The sequence below is a fragment of the Eurosta solidaginis genome, chromosome 4 (assembly GCF_040869045.1).
Source record: "Eurosta solidaginis isolate ZX-2024a chromosome 4, ASM4086904v1, whole genome shotgun sequence".
Classification (NCBI taxonomy): Eukaryota; Metazoa; Arthropoda; class Insecta; order Diptera; family Tephritidae; genus Eurosta; species Eurosta solidaginis.
The window spans coordinates 60731019-60753158 of NC_090322.1; the positions used below are offsets into that span (position 1 = coordinate 60731019).

General features: G+C 38.7%; 2 protein-coding genes across 2 annotated transcripts in view; one reads left to right on the forward strand and one right to left on the reverse strand.

Annotated features, from left to right (window-relative positions):
- The window catches only part of LOC137249867 (fumarate hydratase, mitochondrial-like), a 63320-nt gene that overhangs the window by 26343 nt on the left and 14837 nt on the right, over positions 1 to 22140 (forward strand). The window lies entirely within an intron of this gene.
- LOC137249868 (uncharacterized) lies at positions 19537 to 20563 on the reverse strand. Its single transcript, XM_067781854.1, has 2 exons — positions 20311 to 20563; positions 19537 to 20235 (listed from the first exon to the last, which is right to left on the reverse strand). The coding sequence occupies exons 1-2, from the start codon at positions 20336 to 20338 to the stop codon at positions 19685 to 19687; spliced, it is 579 nt and encodes a 192-aa protein (XP_067637955.1). The 5' UTR covers positions 20339 to 20563; the 3' UTR covers positions 19537 to 19684.

Genomic DNA, 22140 nt, shown 5'->3' on the forward strand with positions numbered 1-22140 from the left:
ATGTTAATATGTTATGTCGTGACATGTATAGTTCCGGTCTGTTGGACGATGTGTCTGGTGTTGGTCTTTCTTTAGTTAACTCACCAGTACCAACAAGGTTCGCGAATAACTGTTGTCCTAGTCTGCTTGATTATTTCTTTGTCACCGATCCGTCCTCCGTTTTAAAATTTGACCAAATATCATTTATCTCTCACCATGATTTAATTTTTTGTTCGTTTGATTTTGACTTTGGCCAGCATAATTCATTTCCTGTTACATATAGCTTCCCTGACTATCGCTCGCTTAACCTTAACAGCTTGACTGCTGACATATCTCGTGTTTATTGGGCCGATTGCTGGAGTTTATCTAATGTGAACGATAAACTCAAATTTTTAAATGAAACGGTACTCACTCTTTACTATGCCCATGTACCAATGCGTTGTTTTCAAAGAAAATCGTCCTCGTGCCCATGGTTCAACACAATTGTTCGTACTATGATTAAAAAACGCAACAAGGCCTATGCAGTGTGGAAAAAGAATCGGATAGATTTGAACTGGCATACCTATAGGAATGTTCGAAATGAAACTACTGCCGTTATCAAACCTGAAAAACGCAAGTATTTTGGTAAAATGTTAAATTCCGAGCTGCCAAATAATGTCCTCTGGCGTAATTTAAGAAACCTTCGTGTGCATGCTAAATATAATTCAAATTGTTCCCTTAACCCTGATGAGCTCAATGATGTATTTGTAAATCGTACTTCCTCACCCAGCGCCAACATTTCCCAGCACATACCCTATCCACCTGCATCGGTTCAGCAATTTGAATTTCGTGCCGTCTCGGAGATTGATGTTGCAAGATGTGTTTGTAAGATCCGCTCAAACGCGATTGGTGCTGATGGAATCCCGCTAAAATTTCTAAAAATAATTCTTCCTCATATTTTGCCAACCCTAACACATATCATCAACCATTGTATTACAACTTCGTGCTTCCCTGATGCATGGAAGCTTGCAATCATTCTTCCGGTAGCTAAAAATAGAAGTGCTAGTAGTCCGTCTGATTTTCGTCCCATAAGCATCCTTCCCGCTCTATCGAAGACCCTTGAGTCCCTGTTATCTGAACAAATCCACTCGCATATAACTGTATACAAATTGCTTTCACCGATGCAGTCGGGGTTTAGATCTAACCACAGCTGCGCCACAGCTGTTATAAAAATTCTGGATGACATACGTCTATCCTATGACAAAAATCAATTAACATTGTTGTGTATGCTCGATTTTCAAAGGCATTTGAATCAGTTAACCATAGTTTGCTATGTATGAAGCTGAAAGCCTACTTGGGATTTAGTGACTCTGCGGTAAAATTAATGATGAGCTACTTGGGGGGTAGAGCGCAGCGTGTTAAGGTTGGATCGGAAATATCTGACATTAGACCATTGCTCGCTGGTGTACCCCAAGGTTCTATATTGGGACCGCTATTATTTTGTCTATTTATAAATGACATCTTCAGCTCCTGCCAGCATGCGCAGATACATGCCTACGCAGATGATATCCAGATCTATATGTCAGCGATGCAGGGGCAAGCCTCTGAACTTTGTGCCAAGTTTAACAGTGACCTGTCATCCTTATCCCATTGGGCATCTACTTGCTCTTAACTAAATCGTATGTACTTCCCATTTCAAAAAAGCATATTAACTTTCAGGATCTACCAAATCTTTACATTAATGTTAACTGTCTGAAATATGTTTCTAAAGCGACGAATCTGGGCTTCGTCATAAATTCTAATCTGTCCTGTGTTGATCACGTTAATTCTGTCATCAGTAAAGTTTACTATACCCTACGAAACTTAAGAGTATCGGCGGCCTTTACCCCGCTAGAAATAAGAAGAAAGCTGGCTATACAATTAATATTGCCAAGTATTTGTTATGCGGAATGTGTATACAGCAAACTAGATTCCAAGTCTGCACACAAAATTGATGTAGCCTTCAATCATGTAACGCGATATGTTTTTGGCTTAGCAAGATTTGACCATGTATCTGAATGGAGGACTCGTTTGTTGGGTTGTGAGGTCTCTGATTACCTTAGAGCGAGGAACTGCATTTTCCTTTATCGTATTATGGCAGATAAAGTGCCCAGTTACTTATATAACAAGTTGACTCTTTCGCAGTCTGCTCGCATATGTGACATAATTTTACCAAACTACAACTATTTGAACTCTGCAAGGCTATTCTTTGTCAATGCTATCAGCATATGGAACTCCATCCCGAACTCAATTCGCAATAGCTTAAGTAAAAGCAACTTTAAGAATGTTATATATTCGTTCTTTCGTCAATGAATGTCTTGATTTGAAACTGAGTTTACCTACATATCTTCTAGTCAATTATTATTATTATTATCTTAAGTATTCTGGTACCCAACTAGCAATTCTGTTTCCGAAAATGGCTTACTGTATATTTAGATATAACCGATTTTAATACTAAGTTCGTTTTTATTTTCCTAATTGTTTTTCGTAAGCGTTCGTAAGCGTTGTGAGCGAATATTTGCTAACGTTAAACTTTTCTTTTTTTTTCCTTTATGAATTGTAGTGAGCATATTCTGTTATGAATCTGTTTTGGTTTCCATCATATATTATTTTATATACCTTAAATATGTTAGGTTAATGTGTTAAATTTAAAACTTGAATGTTTTATTATTATCCTGTCATTTAATGTCTGTTGTACTATAAAAGATCATACATGATCTTATTGTACTAATATATATTTCTTTTAATAAATGAAATGAAATATGAGCTCACTTCTGAGCATTTTGCGAAAGTCTCGCAAAATAATCGAACTTGGTCCGCTGGGTATCTCTCCGTTGCCTTGTATGTATGTGTGTAAATGATGATTGATCTGTTTACGTACATACGAGTGGCTGCTTGGTATCTGCTTAGTGATGCTAGTTTCAGGTTAGTGAAGCTAATATTCGTCACACTGCCCTCCATCTTCTTCCAAGACACCAGTGGATTTCTTGACTTCAAATCAGCTGGCAGTCTAAGGTCATTGCCAAAAATTACCTTTGCGGGAGTTTGGCCCGTTGTCTGATGCACTGCCGATCGGTAAGCCATCAAGAATAATGATATGTGTGTATCCCACTCCTTATGGTACTTGTCTACTACTTTACTTAAATGCTCCTCCAATGTTCTATTGAAACGTTCCACCATACCATCGGATTGAGGATGCAATGCAGTTGTCCGTGTTTTTCGAATGCCCAATGACTTACACATTTCCTGGAACACAGCTGATTCGAAATTCCTGCCTTGGTCAGAATGTAACTCCATTGGTACACCATACCTTGCAACCCAATTGTTTATAAAAACTTCTGCTACCGTTTCCGCTTCTTGATTTGGGATTGGGTATACCTCTGGCCATTTGCTGAAATAATCCATAACTACCAGTACATATTTGTTTCCGCCGTTGCTAGTAGGAAATGGACCGGCGACATCCATAGCGATCCTTTCAAATGGCGCACCTGAGTTATATTGCTTCATCAGGCCATGACTTCGTGTTCTGGGCCCTTTCGCTCTGCTGCAAACCTCGCAGTTCGCAATCCACTCAGTGACCGACTGACGGCAACCAACCCAATAGAATCTCTGTTTAATCTTCTCGAGCGTCTTCGTGATTCCAAGATGACCTCCGCTTGGACCATTATGCAGCTCGCTGAGTACATCAGGAATCCTCTTTCTGGGAACAACTATCAGTTTATTCTTGTATTTACCATCCTCACTCTCCCATACTCGATGAAGGCAACCGGATATCAATTCCAAACTGTTCCACTGTGCCCAATATGACTTCGCAATGGGACTCTCTGCTGACATCTCTTCTCTGTTTGGTCTTTCATTTCGTTCGAGCCCTTGCATAACACGTGCCAGATCTGCATCTTCTAGCTGGCACTTTCTTAGCTGTTCCTTGTCCCATTCATCTGTACATGTTATAGTCATTAGCCGGACATCTATAATGTCTTCTTTAGCCTCGGCTTTTGAACAGTGCTTGCATTCCAAACTACATGGTCTTCGTGACATTGCATCGGCATTTCCATGGGTACTACCTTTTCGATGCTCAATGGAAAAGTCATAGCTTTGTAGTCGCTCGATCCACCGTGCCAATTGTCCTTCCGGATTACGGAACTGCAGTAGCCATTTTAAAGCTGCGTGATCTGTCCTGACACGGAATCGCTGGCCGTAGAGGTATTTGTGAAAATGTTTAACGCACTCTACCAATGCCAACAGCTCTCTCCGCGTAACGCAGTAGTTCCTCTCTGGTTTTCCAATCGAACGGCTGTAATATGCAACTACCTTCTCCTGTCCATCGACCAGTTGTGATAAAACGCCTCCTATAGCATATCCACTCGCATCTGTATCTAGAATAAATGTTGCTCCTGGAATCGGATATGCTAACATTGGGGCAGTGCACAAACGCTCCTTCAATGTTTGGAAAGCCACTTCTTACTCCTTCTTCCATTCAAAAGCTTTATTTTTTTTTGTAAGCTCATGGAGGCTATGGGCTACGCTGGAAAAATTTTGTACAAATCGGCGGTAATATGTGCACAGCCAAAGGAAACTTCTTAATTCATGTAGGTTCTGGGGTCTTGGCCAATCCTTTACAGCCTCTATCTTTTCGTTCGCAGTGCAGATGCCCTCTGTCGTTACCTTGTGACCCAAATAATTTACTTCCTTTTTAAACAGCGCACACTTTTTGGGACTTAACTTCAGACCAGCGCCAGCTATTCTTTGGAAAACTTCCTCCAAGTTCTTAAGATGTTCATCGAAATTCTTGCCCAATACGATGATGTCGTCCAGGTACACCAAGCATGTTTTCCAATGTAGTCCTTTCAATACCTGATCCATGAGTCTCTCGAAAGTAGCTGGTGCATTACATAGTCCAAAGGGCATTACTGTAAATTGCCAAAGACCATCTCCGACGCTGAAGGCTGTTTTCTCTTTGTCTTCCTCCTTTACCTCCACTTGGCAGTAGCCGCTTTTCAAGTCCAGTGTGGAAAACCATTTCGTACCAGAGAGCGAGTCCAGAGTGTCGTCAATTCTTGGCAATGGGTAGCTATCCTTTTTCGTAACGTCATTCAACTTCCGGTAGTCCACGCAAAACCTCATTTTTCCATCCTTCTTCTTTACAAGTACTACCGGTGAGCTCCAGGGACTAGCTGATGGTTCGATGACGCCGCTGTCGCTCATTTCTTGTATAATTTGACTCACAACTTGCCGCTTCGCCAGTGGAACACTACGTGGAGCTTGACGGATCGGCCTCGCATCTCCAGTGTCAATTTGATGTTTCACAACGTTGGTGCGGCCTGGTTTAGAACCATCCTGGTCAAATATGTTCGCGTACTTTAGGAGCAGTTGTTTTGCCTTACTCTGATATGCTTCCTCTAGTCCCTGCGTCCATGCCGTGATCTCATTTGAAAGATTAGTATTACTAGCTGAAACGTGTTCCTGGAGCTGTTCACAGTTAATAACTACTTCAGCCTCTTGGCATCTTCCCAAAATAGCTCCTTTAGTCAGTTTAAGTGGTGAATTGAACTCATTGAGTACTCTTACTGGAACACGTCCATCTTGTTTTGTCATAGCCAGGGTTTTTCCTACAAGTATGTTCAGTGCTGATTTGTTTGCTGCTTCGACAACCCACAATTTGTTTGTCCCACAATCTCCATCAACCTTTGCCCAGATGACTGCTTCGGATTTTGGTGGTATTCGCTGACTCTCTTCCACCAGCACTCGTTTACTGCTGTAGCCTCTCTCGTAGCCGAAATTAAGTGGCACATCCATGTTCTTATATCGCATCGTCTTGCTTTGCATATCGATTTTGATGCCTTGGTTGATTAAGAAGTTCACTCCAATTATGATTTCATCAACAATACCTGCCACTATAAAATTGTGTAGTACCGTGATGTTCCCAATTGCTACTTCACATTCTACTTCTCCAATTACCTGGGTGTCTTCTCCAGTGGCTGTACGCAATATTGCTCCATGCAATGGTCTTATCTTCTTGTTGACTAAATCCGCTCGAATGATGGAATGAGATGCACCCGTATCTACAGTCAGTAAACGTTCCTTTCCATCCACATGTCCTCCGACAGTAAGATTGCTCGACCTTCTTCCAATTTGTGAGATAGAGATTATGGGGCATTCAATTGAGGGAGTCAGCTGTCGCCCCTTGCTGCTGACTCGCTTTAGTTTAACGATTGAGTGGATTTGGAGATTTGCTCGTCTCCTTCAGCTCTGCGTTTACGGCCACCCACATTGTTGGAACTATTGGAATTGCTACTGCAATGACGTGCAATGTGACCTGGGTTACCGCACTTGAAACATTTCATAACTCCGGCATTTTTCTGTTGTGATCCCTTCAGAGCTTCCAAAATTGTATCTACCCACTCTGGCCTTTCTACTTCCACACGATGAGCTTTGTATGCTGGTTTACTCAATAATGACGCCGTTTCCTGAGTCAATGCATGGGATACCGTTTCAGAAAATGTTTGCTTTGGGTTCGCGTATGTGGCTCGCTTCGTTTTGACGTCCCGTATGCCATTTATAAAGCTCTGAATCTTCACTCTTTCCGTGTATTCCACGGCTGCATCCGCATTTGCAAGATGAGCCAATCTTTCAATGTCAGAAGCAAACTCCTGCAAAGTCTCGTTAGCTTTTTGGTAGCGGTTTTGCAATTCTATTTGAAATATCTGTTTCCTGTGTTCGCTTCCGTATCGCCGTTCTACAGCAGCCATCAATGCGTCATAACTGTTCCGTTCGTACTCTGGAATAGTCTGTAAGATTTCGGCAGCTGGTCCTTTCAATGCTACGAAGAGCGCGGCAACTTTATCTTCCACATTCCAGTTGTTCACTGCTGAGGTCTTCTCAAACTGTAGCTTAAAGACCTGGAAAGGAACAGAACCGTCAAAGGATGGTGTTTTTACCTTTGGATTACTCGCTGAAACTGCTGGACGATTTAATTGTAACTGCTCCATACGACCCTTCAAATCATCGACTTCTGCCTGAAATTGAGCGATTTTTGCATCCTGCGCTTCCAGCTTTGATGTTACCCTTGCTCCTGTGCTTCTAACTGTGAAGACATTTGTGCCACCTGTAATGATAAGCGTTCTTCTTGTTCTTCCATCTTTGATGTTATGCGTGTCTCCTGCGATTCCAGTTGGGATGCCATATATGTCTTCTGTTCTTCCATCTTTGATGTTATGCGTGTCTCCTGCGATTCCAGTTGGGATGCCATATATGTCTTCTGTTCTTCCAATTGCGTTTCCATCTTGGATGTAATCTGTGTCGACATTTCTGACATTCGCGTTTCTTGTGCTTCAATTTTCGATGTTACTGTCGACGTTTGTGCAGATATTGCAGCCAATATCACGTTCAAGTCTGTGCTGGTAACCGTTTGCAATGTTTCGTTTTTCTCTTCAATTTTTGTTGTCTCCTCGCCATCAAGATGAAAGACATGCTCTTCCACATCAATTCCTTCTGCTTCCATTGCCTCTCGTAGCCGTGCCTGAAGTTCAAGTTTAACGCCGCTTGTATTCAATCCACGGGTCTCCAACTCCTTCTTTAGTTGCTGGATCTTCAATTCACTGAACTTTGCCATGTCCTTGTTGTCCTTTGGAATTTATTCAACAATTCCTCTTCTGACACCAATTGTAACGAATTTACTTGCAAATCCTCTTATTTGCCTTTTTGCTAAGTTCGTATCACTAAACTGTTGAATAAATAACTCCAATATTGAATAATGGAAAAATGGCCTTTATTAAAGTACTTCACAATAACACTTATACTTTGCAATTAGCTGGCTTAATAACCAAACTGATATCTTAAATGAAACAGACTTTCAAAATAATACTGCTATTGCTCGCTAGATATCGTCCTAATCGAACTGCTTGACAACTCAAATCAAACTGAATTACTTCTTACTCGCTTGCCCCGCTTTTATAGTTTACGCTGCATACTTCTAGGCTCTTCGATTTCCAGAACTTACTAGTTGTTTCGGCTACAAAATCGCCAGCCACAACTACGTGCACAAATTATTGCTCTCTCTTGTGACAACTCAGATAAGATATATGCACGTGTTTGTGCATTGCCGCTCCGCTGCTCGTATACGTACATATGTGTAGACGCAATTATTTATTCGTTTATGTAGATACATAAAGATTGAATTATTGATGTGAATGTTTGTAGTTTGCGCACATAGGCATATAAGTAAATGCATCTGTGTGTGACATCTCTCTGGGCTGCCTTATATATGTGTATACTTGATTTAATTATTAACGTAAATACTGCTTGGCGTGGCCTTAGCATCGCCTTAGTGATGGGATAATTTAGTGATGCTAATATCCGTGACAATACTGATCATAAACCTTTAACTCGTGTTCTAAATTCTAAAGTGGATAGATCTCCTCGTCAACTACGTCATCTTAAATATATTGCTCAATTTACAAATGATATTCAATATATACGTGGAAAAGACAACATAGTTGCCGACACACTTTCCCGTATTCCAGAAGTAAATGCATTTCAACTCAAGATATAAATTTAGAAACTTTACATAAAGAAAAACAAACTGATACATTTTTACAAAAAACCATTTCTGATCAAAATTCTAAAAATAATTTAAAAGAAATTCATATTCCAGTTATTAATTTAAATATATGGTTGATGTTTCTCTACAACTTTTAAGACCTTATGTTCCACATTCTATGAGAAGAATTATATTTGACAAAATTCACTCATTATCTCATCCAATTATAAGAACAACTAGAAAATTAATTCAAAATAAATATTATTGGCCTAACATGCGTAAAGAAATTAACGATTGGACTTCGTCTTGTATCAATTGTCAAAAATCCAAAATTTCAAGACATACTAAATTTCCTATTTAAAAAATTCAAATACCATCAGGTCGTTTTGAACATATTTATATGGATATTGTTGGACCTCTTCCAGTTTCAAATGAAAATTGTTATATTTTAACAATTATTGATAGATTTTCACGTTGGCCTGAAGCTTATCCACTTAAAGACATTTTAACAAATACTATAGTAAAAACTTTTATTCAGAATTATATACCACGATTTGGTATACCATTAAATATTACAGTAGATCAAGGTTCACAATTCACTTAAAATTTGTTTACTGAATTAACTAAAAATTTAGGTTCTCATAAAATTCATACATCTCCTTACCATCCCCAAGCAAATGGATGATAGAGAAATTTCATAGAACTTTAAAAGCAGCAATTATAGCATCAAACGACTCGGTTCATTGGTCTGACATTTTACCGTTCATTCTACTTGGTTTACGAACTTCTATTAAAGAAGATTTAAAATGTTCATCTGCTGAAATTGTTTATGGCCAAACACTTAGAATACCTGGTGAATTAATTGTTTTAAATAGTAATAAAGAACATAATTTTTCTAATGACGCTCTTCAAAAAATAAAAGAATATTTTTCGCTTGTTCGTTCTAAAGTTTTTTATCATAACAAAGAAAACTTTTTCGTTCCTAAAAAATTAGAAAATTGTGAGTACGTTTGTGTTAAAGTTCTTCGTAAATCTAATTTAGAATCACTCTAAGAAACATAAAACATTTACAATTCAATACAAAAATACTATTAAAAATATTTCAATTGATTTACTTAAACCAGCAAACATACTTATTAACACTAATTTAAATACAAATACATTAAACAACAAAAAAGAAAAAAAAGTTACATTTAATTTTAATTAATTATTTATTTGTTTTCAATTTTCTTGGAGGGAGAGTAAATATAATATTTATTATATATTATTAAATTATTAACTTTGTATTTTATACTTTACATTTTGAATATTTTGTTATCGAATTAGTTTTTTAAAATGAAAATTTTGGTGATATCAAAATGAAAATTTTTGATTAATAAAAATTTTAAACATCAAATAAATAAAAAAATATTAAAAAAAAAAAATATTTTAAATATTTGATTAACCACCAAATTCGCCAGCGACCGTTGCCTCAGGACCATTTGATTTTTTAGGTCGTTACAATTCAAATATTTGATATTTTTATGTCTATGTTAATAAATTTCTTTATAATTGTAATGTATGTACGAAGTGAACACTTATATTTTAATCATATTCTGTTTCATAATAATTCTGCAATTTATTAAATATGCAAATGTACATGTTAACTTTTACTATAATTTAATAAAAAAGTTTCCTTGTAAATTTGCCTAACGACCATCTACATACATATCAGAGAACAGCAAAAATCGAACACAACAACGTTCGATTACATTCGGCAACATGATCGTGTTCAATGATCCAACTTGCTTAAACGAACATAATCGACATTGATTTAAAATCAACCAACTTATTGCATGCCTGAATATAATCAATTCAGGCGTTTGGTCGTTTGCCTCAACCGCGATTACATTCATCGGAATGAAAAGTCAAATATGAAAACTCCATGCGTCTAAATATTTGCATGATTCTTCTGCTACATCACGGCGACAAGCTACATATAAACATACATATAAACATTGCTTACGGTTCTGTTTGTTTGCCGAACTAAACGATACTAATTCTCGTGCTTTGATTTTATTCTCTACAATTGAATAATACTAAATTTACAGCATTTTTTCGAAGTACACATTTCCTATTTTGAAATATATTGCAAATTTGACATTATTTTCCATGTGGAAAACACATTATTATAATGTAATATATACATTTTTTTCATGTCAAAAACACATTTCAAATTATTTGATAAATGAAAAAATAATGTGTTTTTCACATTTAAAAATGTAAAAAACACATTAGTGTTTTTTCTGTGTAGATATGATTTTTTTAAATACAATTTTTTTTCTATTCGATCAGTTTCTTTCTTTTGAATTTTATATACGTATACGTTACATCTCATGCATAAGCTTAAAAAGCATGAATTCTAATTATTCCTGAAGGAGGTACTTCGGTTTTTTTTTATCAATTTATCTATGATTAATATTACAGGAATGCGATTCTGTAGCTTTTCCTAATGTTCACATGTTGAAAATCTTGTGTACGCTTCCAGTAACAACGGCAACGAACGAGGGATCTTTTTCAACTCTTAGGCTGATTAAAAACTATTTGAGAAACACGATGAGTGAAAATCGACGGAATGGCTGTGCATCACTAAGCATCCACCGTGATCAAATTGTTACCGTTGATGAAGTTTTAGATGAAATGGCAAAGAAAAGCCCACGCATGCGCTTGAGTTTTTAATGTAACCTTTTTCATATCATATTTTAAATACACGTACTTTGATGTTAAAGCTAAAGACAACATTTTTTTAAATTTATTTAACTGAAAAAAAAAAAATGAAATATTGTGTTCACCCAGTCTGGTCTTTCTACCTCCACTCGGCATGCTTTGAAAGCTGACTTACACAGAAGCGATGCTGTTTTCTGAATAAGAGCATGTGATACCGTTCCTGTGAATGTTGGCTTTGGGTTTGCGTATGTCGATCGCTTAGTTTCAATAAGCCGTATTCCATGGATTTTTACCCTTTCCGCATTCGCTAAATGTGCCAGCCTTCCAACATCCGACGCAAACTCTTGCAATGTTTCACCAGGCCTCTGGAAGCGGTTCGGTAACTCCATTTGGTATATCTGTCTCCTATGCTCGGTTCCGTATCGCCTCTCTAGTGCGCCCATCAATGCTTCATAATGTTCCGTTCGTACTCTGTAATAGTCTGTAAGATTTCAGCTGCAGTCCCTTTCAATGCCACGAACAGTGCAGCAACTTTATCTTCCGCATTCCAGTTGTTCACTGCTGCTGTTTTCTCAAACTGTAGTTTAAAGACCTGGAAAGGAACAGAACCGTCAAAGGATGGTGTCTTTACCTTTGGATTACTCGCTGAAACTGCTGGGCGATTTAGTTGCAACTCCTGTGTACGACCTCTCAAAGCATCCACCTCGGCCTCGATTTTTTCCTCAAACTGATTTTTTCGTCCATACGCGCTTCGAGTTTTGATGATATACGCACCTCTTGCGCTTCGAGTTATACTGTTATGAGTGCCTCTTGTTCTTTCAGTTGTGTTTCCATCTTTGATGTAATCTGTGCCGACATTTCTGAAATACGCGTTTCTTGTGCTTCAATCTTTGATGTAATGCGTGCCTCCTGCAATTCCAGTTGGGATGCCATATATGTCTTCTATTCTGCAGTTGAGATGTTATATTTGTTCTTCCAGTTGAGATGACAATGTCGATGTTTGAGCAGGTATTGCAGCCAAAATCATGTTCAAGTCTGTGCTCGTAACTGTCTGCGATGTTTCGTTTTTCTCTTCAATTTTTGTTGTTGTCTCGTCCCCATCAGGATGAAAGACATCATCGTCCACATTAATTCCTTCCAACTCTATTACCTCTCGCAGCCGTGCTGTAAGTTCGATCTTATTGCCGGTTGTAGTCAATCCACGGTTCTCCAACTCCTTTTTCAGTTGCTGGATCCTTAATTCACTTAACTTTGCCATGTCCAAGTTGTATTCGAAATCTTCGGAATTTTTTCAACAATTCCTCTTCTGACAACAATTGTAACGAATTTATTGAAATTCCGCTTATTCCAAACCTTCTGCTAACGTTCGAATCGCTAAACTGTTGAATAAATAACTCCAATATTATGTATTGAAAAATGGTCTTTATTAGACTACTTAGAGAGTACTTAGAGAGTACTGCGTAGGCTGATGCCGGATCTCATCATTATTCTAACGGAGATGCAGTACTTGGTCGTTATTACTAAACAGTAAATCAATTTTTGTAGCTGGATACTCAGTTATTCTCGTATTGAAAGTAATCCTCTGCAACATAGCCATTTGCGAAAATAAACTTGGTAGCTGATTTGAGTATGTTGACGATACATTCACATTTATGTTGACATCCCCCGTCATTATATTATTTTATGATTCCTTTACATATTCAGTGATGATGTCGTTGAGATATAAAATAAAGTCGACATCATTGCTACTTGGTGAGTGATATAGTACACCTATTTGCCATTTTAAGGCACATTTCTTGCTTTTTATGATAACGCACCACACATTCATATTGATGGATTTATTGCACACAATGCTAAATTGTACTGATTCGTGGACAGATATTAAAACACCACCAGTATGTCTACTGTGGGAGTCGCACCGGATGAGATTATAGGTCGGAACATTTAGTCCAGAATCCATGATTAGATCTGTTGTACATGTTTCCGCGCACAGCACAATGCTTGGTTTATTTATTTCAATAAGATGTTCAAATTCTAGTTTATTTGCTGTAATACTATTAATATTAAGATGTATACGATCCAAGTTGTGTACTTTGTTATCGAAATTTGTGTGAGTTTTTGACTTAGTGTTTACAATTGCCTTCGTTGGTTGCTAGTATCCAATCTTCCTCTTCTTCGCCGTTAGCTTTTGTTTTTGTTGATAAACAGGACACATTCTATCCAGAGAATCATGATTTTCATCTAGTCCCAAATTTAATTCTTTATTTGCTCTGATACAATTAATGCATTTGTTTATTGCATAAAGCATACTTGTGTTCTCCTAAGCATTTTGTGCATACTTTTTTTCCTTTACACTCGCTTGCTTTATGAGTAAAGCCTTTGAATTTGAAGCAACACAATACTTGCACTGCATCATAGACTTTACAACGTTCCCATCTTACATTGAGCGTTTATCCGGCTGGTATAGACGCAAAGACATCAGCCTCGGTTTCCACTACTGCGTTATAGTAAGTTTTATCTTTTTTCTTTACTTCGGATTGCTTCACGATTTTAAAATTTGCTACGGCAAGACAATTATTTTGCAGTTTGAGTCTCTGGGTAAGTTCCTCATCATCATATTTGAAGTTTATGCCAGTCACCATAATTTTCGGCTTCAATTTTGTAGGAATTTTCACCTCGTAATTATTTCCGATATTGTTTTCGATAGCATTTTATATTTTCTCCCTTTCTTGAGTATTTGCACTCTCCACAATTACAACTCCGCTTTGTCTTGCTACTATATTTGTAACTTGTAGCTCCTTAGGGTCGACTTTCGAATTTAGGTCACTTTTCGCTATCTTGCTTAGTATTTGGCTTAACTATTAAAGGGACTTCTTTTCGGATTTCTGGCAACGCTTCTTTTCTTGGATTTCCACCTTTTATTGCTGCTGCATATGATTGCTTCGCTCCAAACATTGACGTTTCTCTTTAGTTCTGTACACATTTTTTTATTCTCCTTACTAATTGCTTCTATCATTTTTTTATTGTCATCTTTACTGCTTTTCAACTCATCGCATACCTGATCGCTGCTGCGCTTGAGGCCTTCTGCTATTTCGCGTATTTTGTTTACTTCCTGTACACTTCTTTCACATGACTCCTGAGCTGCCTGAATTCTTTCACTGAATGCAATTTCAACCGCTTTCAGCACTTGTTTTATTTCACGTTCATTTTTTTAGCGCGTTATCAAACTCATATCTATACTCAGCTAGATGTTGACCATTATGCTTTACCACCAATTGCATGTCTTTTAGGATGTCATCCACATTCTGCACGTATTGCACACAATCTGTGAACATAAACCTCAGCATCTCAAATTCTTCAAGCATATTAACGCTGTATTGGTCCAAATCAGAACATTTTGTTGTTAAATGGTAATATTTACCACAAACACAACACCTCCACATTTAATTTTCGTTACTTCTCCGCGTATTGTGCTTTTGCACTTTTCGCATTTTTTTTCCATTTTACTGTCAACATGAACGACAAAATATGTATTTATAAAATGCGATTCACAGCTTTCGGTTAAATGAAACTGCTAAACTCCACTGTCCACTTGCTAAAGTCACCTTTTTGCGTTATATTATATATTTTTCACAATTTTCAACAACTTTATCTAGTTATAAAGAGACTTTAAATTATGCGCCTATTTTACACCGCTTATTATTTTCTCCTCTTTCATTAACAGTCGAGGCTCTGGCGACGCCAAGTTCCTCATGGAACTAGGGGGTGGAGAGGGCTGTATGGCCTAGAAGGTTTAATGTGGTCATATAAATCGTTCCCGAGATGGTCGGGCTACTACCTTAATGGTGCTTTGTTACCGGAACGTACCGGATCTATATCCGGCAAAGGACCATCAACATCGATAACACTCCCCACAGCCTTCAGGGAGTGTCGTTATCGTTAATACAACAACAACAACAGGCGGGGTTAGATCAAACCACAAATCACCTACCCAGATTGCGCATTCACGAGTTAAAAATTGCTTCGTTCTGCACATCTACCTCACAGTTGACTGCTTGAGCGATTGAAAGAAAGATTGAGAAAAACAAGAGCTAAAAGAAAATGACGTATGAATTGCCCATAAAAAACAGCTGATATTTTGTTTAAATGCGCAATCTTCTGTGTGTGATTTGTGAGATCAAACAGCTGTTTGCTAGGGTGTCCCGGTTTGTGGCAATTTAGCATAAATTGGCTGTTCAGCATTTCTTCGTGCTCCTTTATGATGAGCTCTTTTGCTTTACGATATAGATGATATTCAGGGGCAATTAGAAAATACAATTGAAAAGATGGTGGGTGTTGTTGTTGTTGTAGCGGTAAGGACACTCCCCGAAGGCCTTGGGGGAGTGTTTTCGATGTTAATGGTCCTTTGCCGGAAGCAGATCCGGTACGTTCCGGTAACAAGCACCAAGGTACCAAGCCCGGCCATCTCGGGACCGATTTAGTATAACCACATGAAATCTTCTGGGCCATCCCGCCCTCCAACCTCCTAAAACTGTTAAAGAAACGAGATTCGCCACGGGTAAGAGAGGTTGACAATTGGGTTGGGGAAGCCACATATTGCGCTGGCAACCCCTTGTAAGGGTTGTGCTACACAACTCCTTGAACCAATTTAGTATTTTAGTCGCCTCTTACGACAGTCATACTTGCCGCGGGTATATTCTGACCCCCTAACCCGCTGGGGGTGGTACGAACACTCACATATTGTCATCAAAGTACTCTATCGGGAGTCCAAGGAAACTGGCAGTTTCAACAGGGGCGGACCATAGGGAGATTGGTGTTAGAGGTATGGGTTCCACATTACAATTGAAAAGATAGTTGGTGTAATGTGGGAACACGGCGCATGCAGAACATTCATTACCTATGTCGGGGTTAATTCCATACAAGTAAGAGTTTAACCTGTTACAGTATCCAGAACGAAGTTGGGCCAGGGTGACTGGTGTCTCCTTTGTTAGTGTGTTTCTTTCTTCTGCAAGGGTCGGATATTGTATATTAATAACGGGGCCCACTGGGCGTGTCCTTGCAAAAACGGTAATCGGATTTGGCTTAGGGCCAAACCAGTAACGTTTCTTTATCTTTCCCCCAGGTGCTACCGGCAAGCGATTCGAAGATTTTTTTACAATCATTTCCTATGCCGACGACTGCACGATTATGGCAACAGGACCTGGCCTTTTAACTGATCAATTAGTTTCTAAATTAAACAGCTATCTTCCCAACCTTTCCAGTTTCCTCACCTCGCGCAACCTGGCATTATCACCGACAAAATCCACGGCCACTCTGTTTACGACGAGGAAGGAACAGATGTCGCAAATATTGGACGTTCATGTCGATGGTGTCACACTACCGACTGTCAGTCACCCAATGATCTTTGGGGTAGCGTTTGATAATACTCTAACCTCCAAGGCCCATGCCCCGAAATTGTATATAAAGTACAAAGTCGCAACAAAATCCTCAAGTCACTTGCCGACAGCACCTGGGGAAAAGATAAGGAAACGTTGATAAGCACGTACAAATCAATTGGTCGGCCGCTCATGAGCTACGCGTCACCCGTTTGGTCGCCTGGTCTTAAATCTCATACTGGATAAGGCCACAGACCTGTCAAAATGCTGCGGTATAGGAAATGATTGTAACCCCTTCTGGAAGGGAGGTTTGATATGTAGAAATTGAACAGAAGCGGGGATAGGACACCCTTCTGTGGTACCCCTGTTTAATTCTCCTAGTATTTGAGGTTTCGTTGCTAAATTAAACAGACGCTTGCCGACCATTCAAATTATATGAAGTCCATCTTTTTAGAAGGAGTAAGCCTTCTTTGTCTTGGAGTAGCATGCCGTGGTTGACTGTGTCAAAAGCCACGAGAGCCGTCCTGTGATGGGGTTTTCCTAATTTAGCCCGTAATTTATCTGAGTGTTTAGCGCGGTTGTTGCTATCGTATTATCAATAAAGACACTTTCCGAAGGTTTTGGGTAGTGTTATCGATGTTGATGGTCCTTTGTCGGATATAAACCCAGTAGCCCGACCATCTCGGAAACGGTTAGCTCCCAGTTAGCTTTTTTGAAATTAAGAAAAGTCTGCTTTTCAGAGGTGATAAAATTAGCAGGTCGCTGTATTGAAAGGAGTATGGGCAGGTGGTCAGATGCTAATGTAAGCACCGACAGCCATTCGACGCAGTTAAGAGCCCTGCGCTGACGATAGAAATGTCTGGCGAGCTGTGATAGTTACCTTTTGTTGTAATTGTTGTTGTAGCGATAACGACATTCCCTGAAGGTTTTGGGGAGTGTTATCGATGTTGATGGTGCTTTGTCGGATGATATAAATCCGGTATCAAGCACCATTAAGGTACAAGCCCGACCATCTCGGGCACGATTTAATATGACTACATTGAACCTTCTAGGCTATCCTGCCCCGCACTCCATAGTTCCATGAGGAATTTGTGGTCGCCAGAGCCTCGGCTGCTAAAGAAACAGGATTCGCCACGGGTAGGTGAGAAATTTGCTATTTAACGTGCAGAAATTCGTATCGTCTATTTGCTGTGCTAGCTTCCTGCCTGTCGGATGGCCAAGAACAAGACGGCTTTCGCCACTAGGTAAGCCTCTAGGACAGCAGGTGGCAGGGGAAATATAGATTCCAATTATTTCTAGGGCAACATCACCGGACCGAATATTATGCCTTGGTTTTTTGAGGTTCTGGCACTGCGGTTGATGTTGTGTTGAAATATAATGTATTGCAAGGTGTGGTGGGTGCCATACCTCTTCGCGATCGTTCCTATGGATTCGAAAACAACCACGCCCACTTTCAATATAAAAGTACAATAAGGTGTATTGGAGGCACATATATGGAGATATCTCTGTAATTTGTAAAGATGAAATGCTAAGATTATAGAGAACCAATCTTTTAGGTAGACCTAAAATAAATATTAACAATTTTTTTTTAAATGGTTGTGGCAACGCTCGACAATATCTAGGTAACAAATTCAACTTCAACCTATCCATCTTGATCTCCAGCATTGGCTTCGGTTCCACACAAGACACAAATTAACTCTAAAAATATTCAACGAACTCGTTCAGTCCATAGGATTACAGAAATCCTGTTACAGCATACCACAAGTCATATTCCAACTCGGTACCTAATTATATGCAAGACTTATTTGTAACATAAATGGAAAAACAAAAAATTTGAAGTCTGTAAAACGAATTTCATCGTCGCAAATTATTATATCAAGGCTTTTGACAAAAAAATTCCTAAATAATTATTTTTGAAGACTCGAATAAAGTAAACATTTATAAAAATAATTTCGGATGACTTAAAAAAATATTTATTGGGTTAAGTTATTTTGAAAGCTTTTTTCATATTAATTGAAATATCTGTGACTTTTTTGAAATTCGAAAAACAAATAATAATACTTTAGGGTATCTGATATTCTCCTGTGCTATATTGTAGGCATGGTTCAATTATGTACAGGTTGGCTCATCTCATCAGCTGATTTTATTTATGTCATTGCATGGTCGAAGGGATTGTCAAAAGTAGATGGCAAACTCAAAATGAAACCAAACCATTGGCAACATTTTACTTACACATACAAAAACTGCTAAGTTTTATGTTTCCATTCCATACCATTCGCACCAACACCAAACACAGATTTTGACATTTTGAACAGACATATTTTGTTGCTTTACAGATGAGCCAACCTGTATATAGTTGAACCATGATTGTAGGGGCGATTCACTACAAGATGTCAGTTAAAGGAAGTCAATGCTAATTTTCTTTTGACCTGACATTCCTTCGCACTGCGAATTGGCTTTGAATTCACTTTGCCAGCACCTTGTATAGATTCACCTTGGGAGGAGTAGATTGTGAAAAAAAAATGTTTGTCAATGCTCCTTAGTTTTTAAAACGATAAGTATTTTTTGAAATAAATATTTATCGGAACAAATACACTCTTATTTTGATGGTTTTCTGGACCCTGGTAATGGTTTTCACTCAAACTACATATTTCTAAAAATTGTAATAAGTTATGGATCTACCGAGTATTATTTGTCGCTAGTTCACATGTGTCGTTAGTCCGTGCCACCATTTTAGAGCAATTGCGATTCGAAAACTAAGTATCAATCACGGATCGTAATAGGTATATGGGCACTGACTTCTATATGATCATATTTCTGAGTTTCACATTCCTGACATGGTTTGAAGTCATTCCTTATTCTGAGCGCACTTAGCATGTTTGAAGGGACCAAACCAAACATAAACAAACAAAAGTTAAGTTTTTTTAGCTTTTTTAGTACATTTCAATTATAAATACAAGGTTAAACTCTGTTTATATAATATTACACTTATAGGATGTTTTTCCGGTTCCATTAACAAATCCAGAAAGAAATATTTGCCAAATCTCACAAAACTGTACGAACAAATCTACATTGAACGTGCCAATTCCACACCTTGAAGTAATAGATTCAGATGTTTAGGTTTATCTATACCCAATTCTTCAAAATCTCGGCATGTGAGCCTTTGGAATGTGTCAAAATTTATACCATTTAGTTTAAATAAACTCCAATACTTTAGCATACCAACTCTTTTCAACACTTCTACCAATTTTTGGCTCGGTTCGACGTTTGATGAATGCTGGCCCCGTGGAACAACAATTTGCGGACTTTTAAACGAAAACAAACCGTTTTTTTTAATAGGCATTGGCGATGTAATAGGCAAACGAGAAGCGTTTTCGGCTCCAAATTGACATCCTGACGCTGCAGGGGAACGAATAACGCATATGTTAGGAGTGCCGCAAGGTTGTTGTTTTTGTTGCGGTTGTGGTTGAGGGCTAAAAAATGATTTTAATTGACGTTTACCACGTTTAATATCAAATTGATCAATCCAAGGCTTTAAGCCACCATCACCCCCTATATTAAAACTAAAGTTATGGTTAACAGAAAGTGGCGTTAGAGGCTGCAATGGTGATTTTGGATCTGTTATAGAAAAATATAAAATAATTAAAATTAAATTATCCATACCACAAATTATCACTTTTAAAATGAAAATACCTCTATAAGCTCGATTAAAATCACTCATTATGGCATACAAAAAAAAATCTTAACTAATTTTTGTTTGGCGTTCCTTGCAATTATTTTTTAAAAACAGTTATTTATGCATATACAAAATAATATATGTATGTATGTATGTGTATTTGTATGTCGTAAAATGAACAGTTGTAGTTCAGCCACAATTGGGCAAATATATGTATATAGAACATTTTTATGAGTGAAAACCAGTTTGCACAACCTTGCACTGAATAAATTATGCAGGGTTTCACACCTCTAGCCGTTATCTATATATGTACATTAGAGTGGGTCGATTTGTATGGACGAAAGTTAACCGATATCGCGCCATCGATTTTTCAACAGGATTTCGGCTCAGGAAAAAAAGTTCCACTACGCAGACCTACTAAAAAAAAAAAAAAATGACCCCAGCGGGTCAGGGGATCAGAATATACCCGCGATAGGTATGCCTGTCGTAAGAAAGAAGAAAATACCAGATTCAAGGGGCTGTGTAGCGCAACCCTTCATGTTGCCAGCGCAATATATAGCTTCTTCAAACCCAATTGTCAACCTCACCTATCGGCGGCGAATCCTGTTTCACTAACAGACGAAGCTCTGGCGACCCAAGCTCGTGGAACTTGGGGGTGGGGAGGGAGGGAATGGCCTGAAGGTTTAATGTGGCCACATAAATCGTTCCCAAGATGGTCGGGCTAGCACCTTAATGGAGCTGTGTTACCGGAGCGTACCGGATCTGTATCCGGCAAAGGACCATCAAATCGATAACACTCCCCAAAGCCTTCGGGGAGCAACATTATCGCTACAACAACAACAACAACAACAACTAAAAAAATGTTCATATGTATACCCTTTCCGACCCAAAAATGTCCGCTAAAAACGCTACAAGAAAATTTTACAATCAAATGAAAATTTTTTTAGTAGATCATGAAAAAAACCTTAAAAATCAAAGTCGGAAAAAAGTCAAAAAAAATTAAACATTAAAACAAAAATAGTTATCATACAATAAGGCAGCCGGTTCTATGTACCTGAGCGACTCGGGATTTTTCCCGACCAAGGGCTGTCGTTTCACTGTAATCCCATTTAATTTGTTGCGTCCCTCCCACAAATTGTCATCCTCCCAGCAAATCCTTGCGGCGGGACTGCGCCATACTCTCCTGCGCCGGGAAGGTATCGAACCCAATCGGCGTCCTTCTGACACCTGTCGTGAGAAATGGTTTTGCTGCGTTTGCCGAAAAATAATCTTTTTAGGACGGCCATACTCTTGTCAGTGTGTCACGTGCAAGGGATGGTTTCATCGGACAGGTTGCTCTGGGCTAGATCCCAAAACCCGACGTAACTTTTAGAAAGCTTTTGTGGCCCAGGCTTCAGCCTTCATGAAACGGCATAACATCCGCATCGCTGCGATTCAAGAGACTAAACTCACAGCAAGATCTGCTCTGCAGACCTGTTCTGGGTATAATATCCACAAAAAAGATAGCGAGAGCGGAAATGGAGGCGGTCTCGCGTTTATCATGCAACACTCAGTACAATATAATATATTTAATCCCGACATCGGTCGCAGGGACAGTGTCTTATAACGCCACGACTTATCTGTCCGGTCAGGCGATGTAATCCTAGAAATCATCAACATCTACATCCCTCCTGCCACCTGTTGCCCCAGTGGATACCGCCCTAATATCAGAGCACTACTCACTCGCGATAATCGCATTATCTTAGGCGATTTCAATGCCCATCATAACCTATGGCATTCAAACTTGCAGGCGGACAGCAGGGGTGAGATGTTGGCGGATCAAATAGAAGAAACGACGTTCTACACAA

Excerpts from the sequence above, each read along its gene's own strand:
- LOC137249868 (XM_067781854.1), bottom strand. The coding sequence starts at position 20,338 with ATGAGTGATTTTAATCGAGCTTATAGAG. Across the intron at positions 20,236-20,310 it reads TTTTAATCGAGCTTATAGAG|ATCCAAAATCACCATTGCAG; the intron begins GTATTTTCATTT and ends TTTCTATAACAG.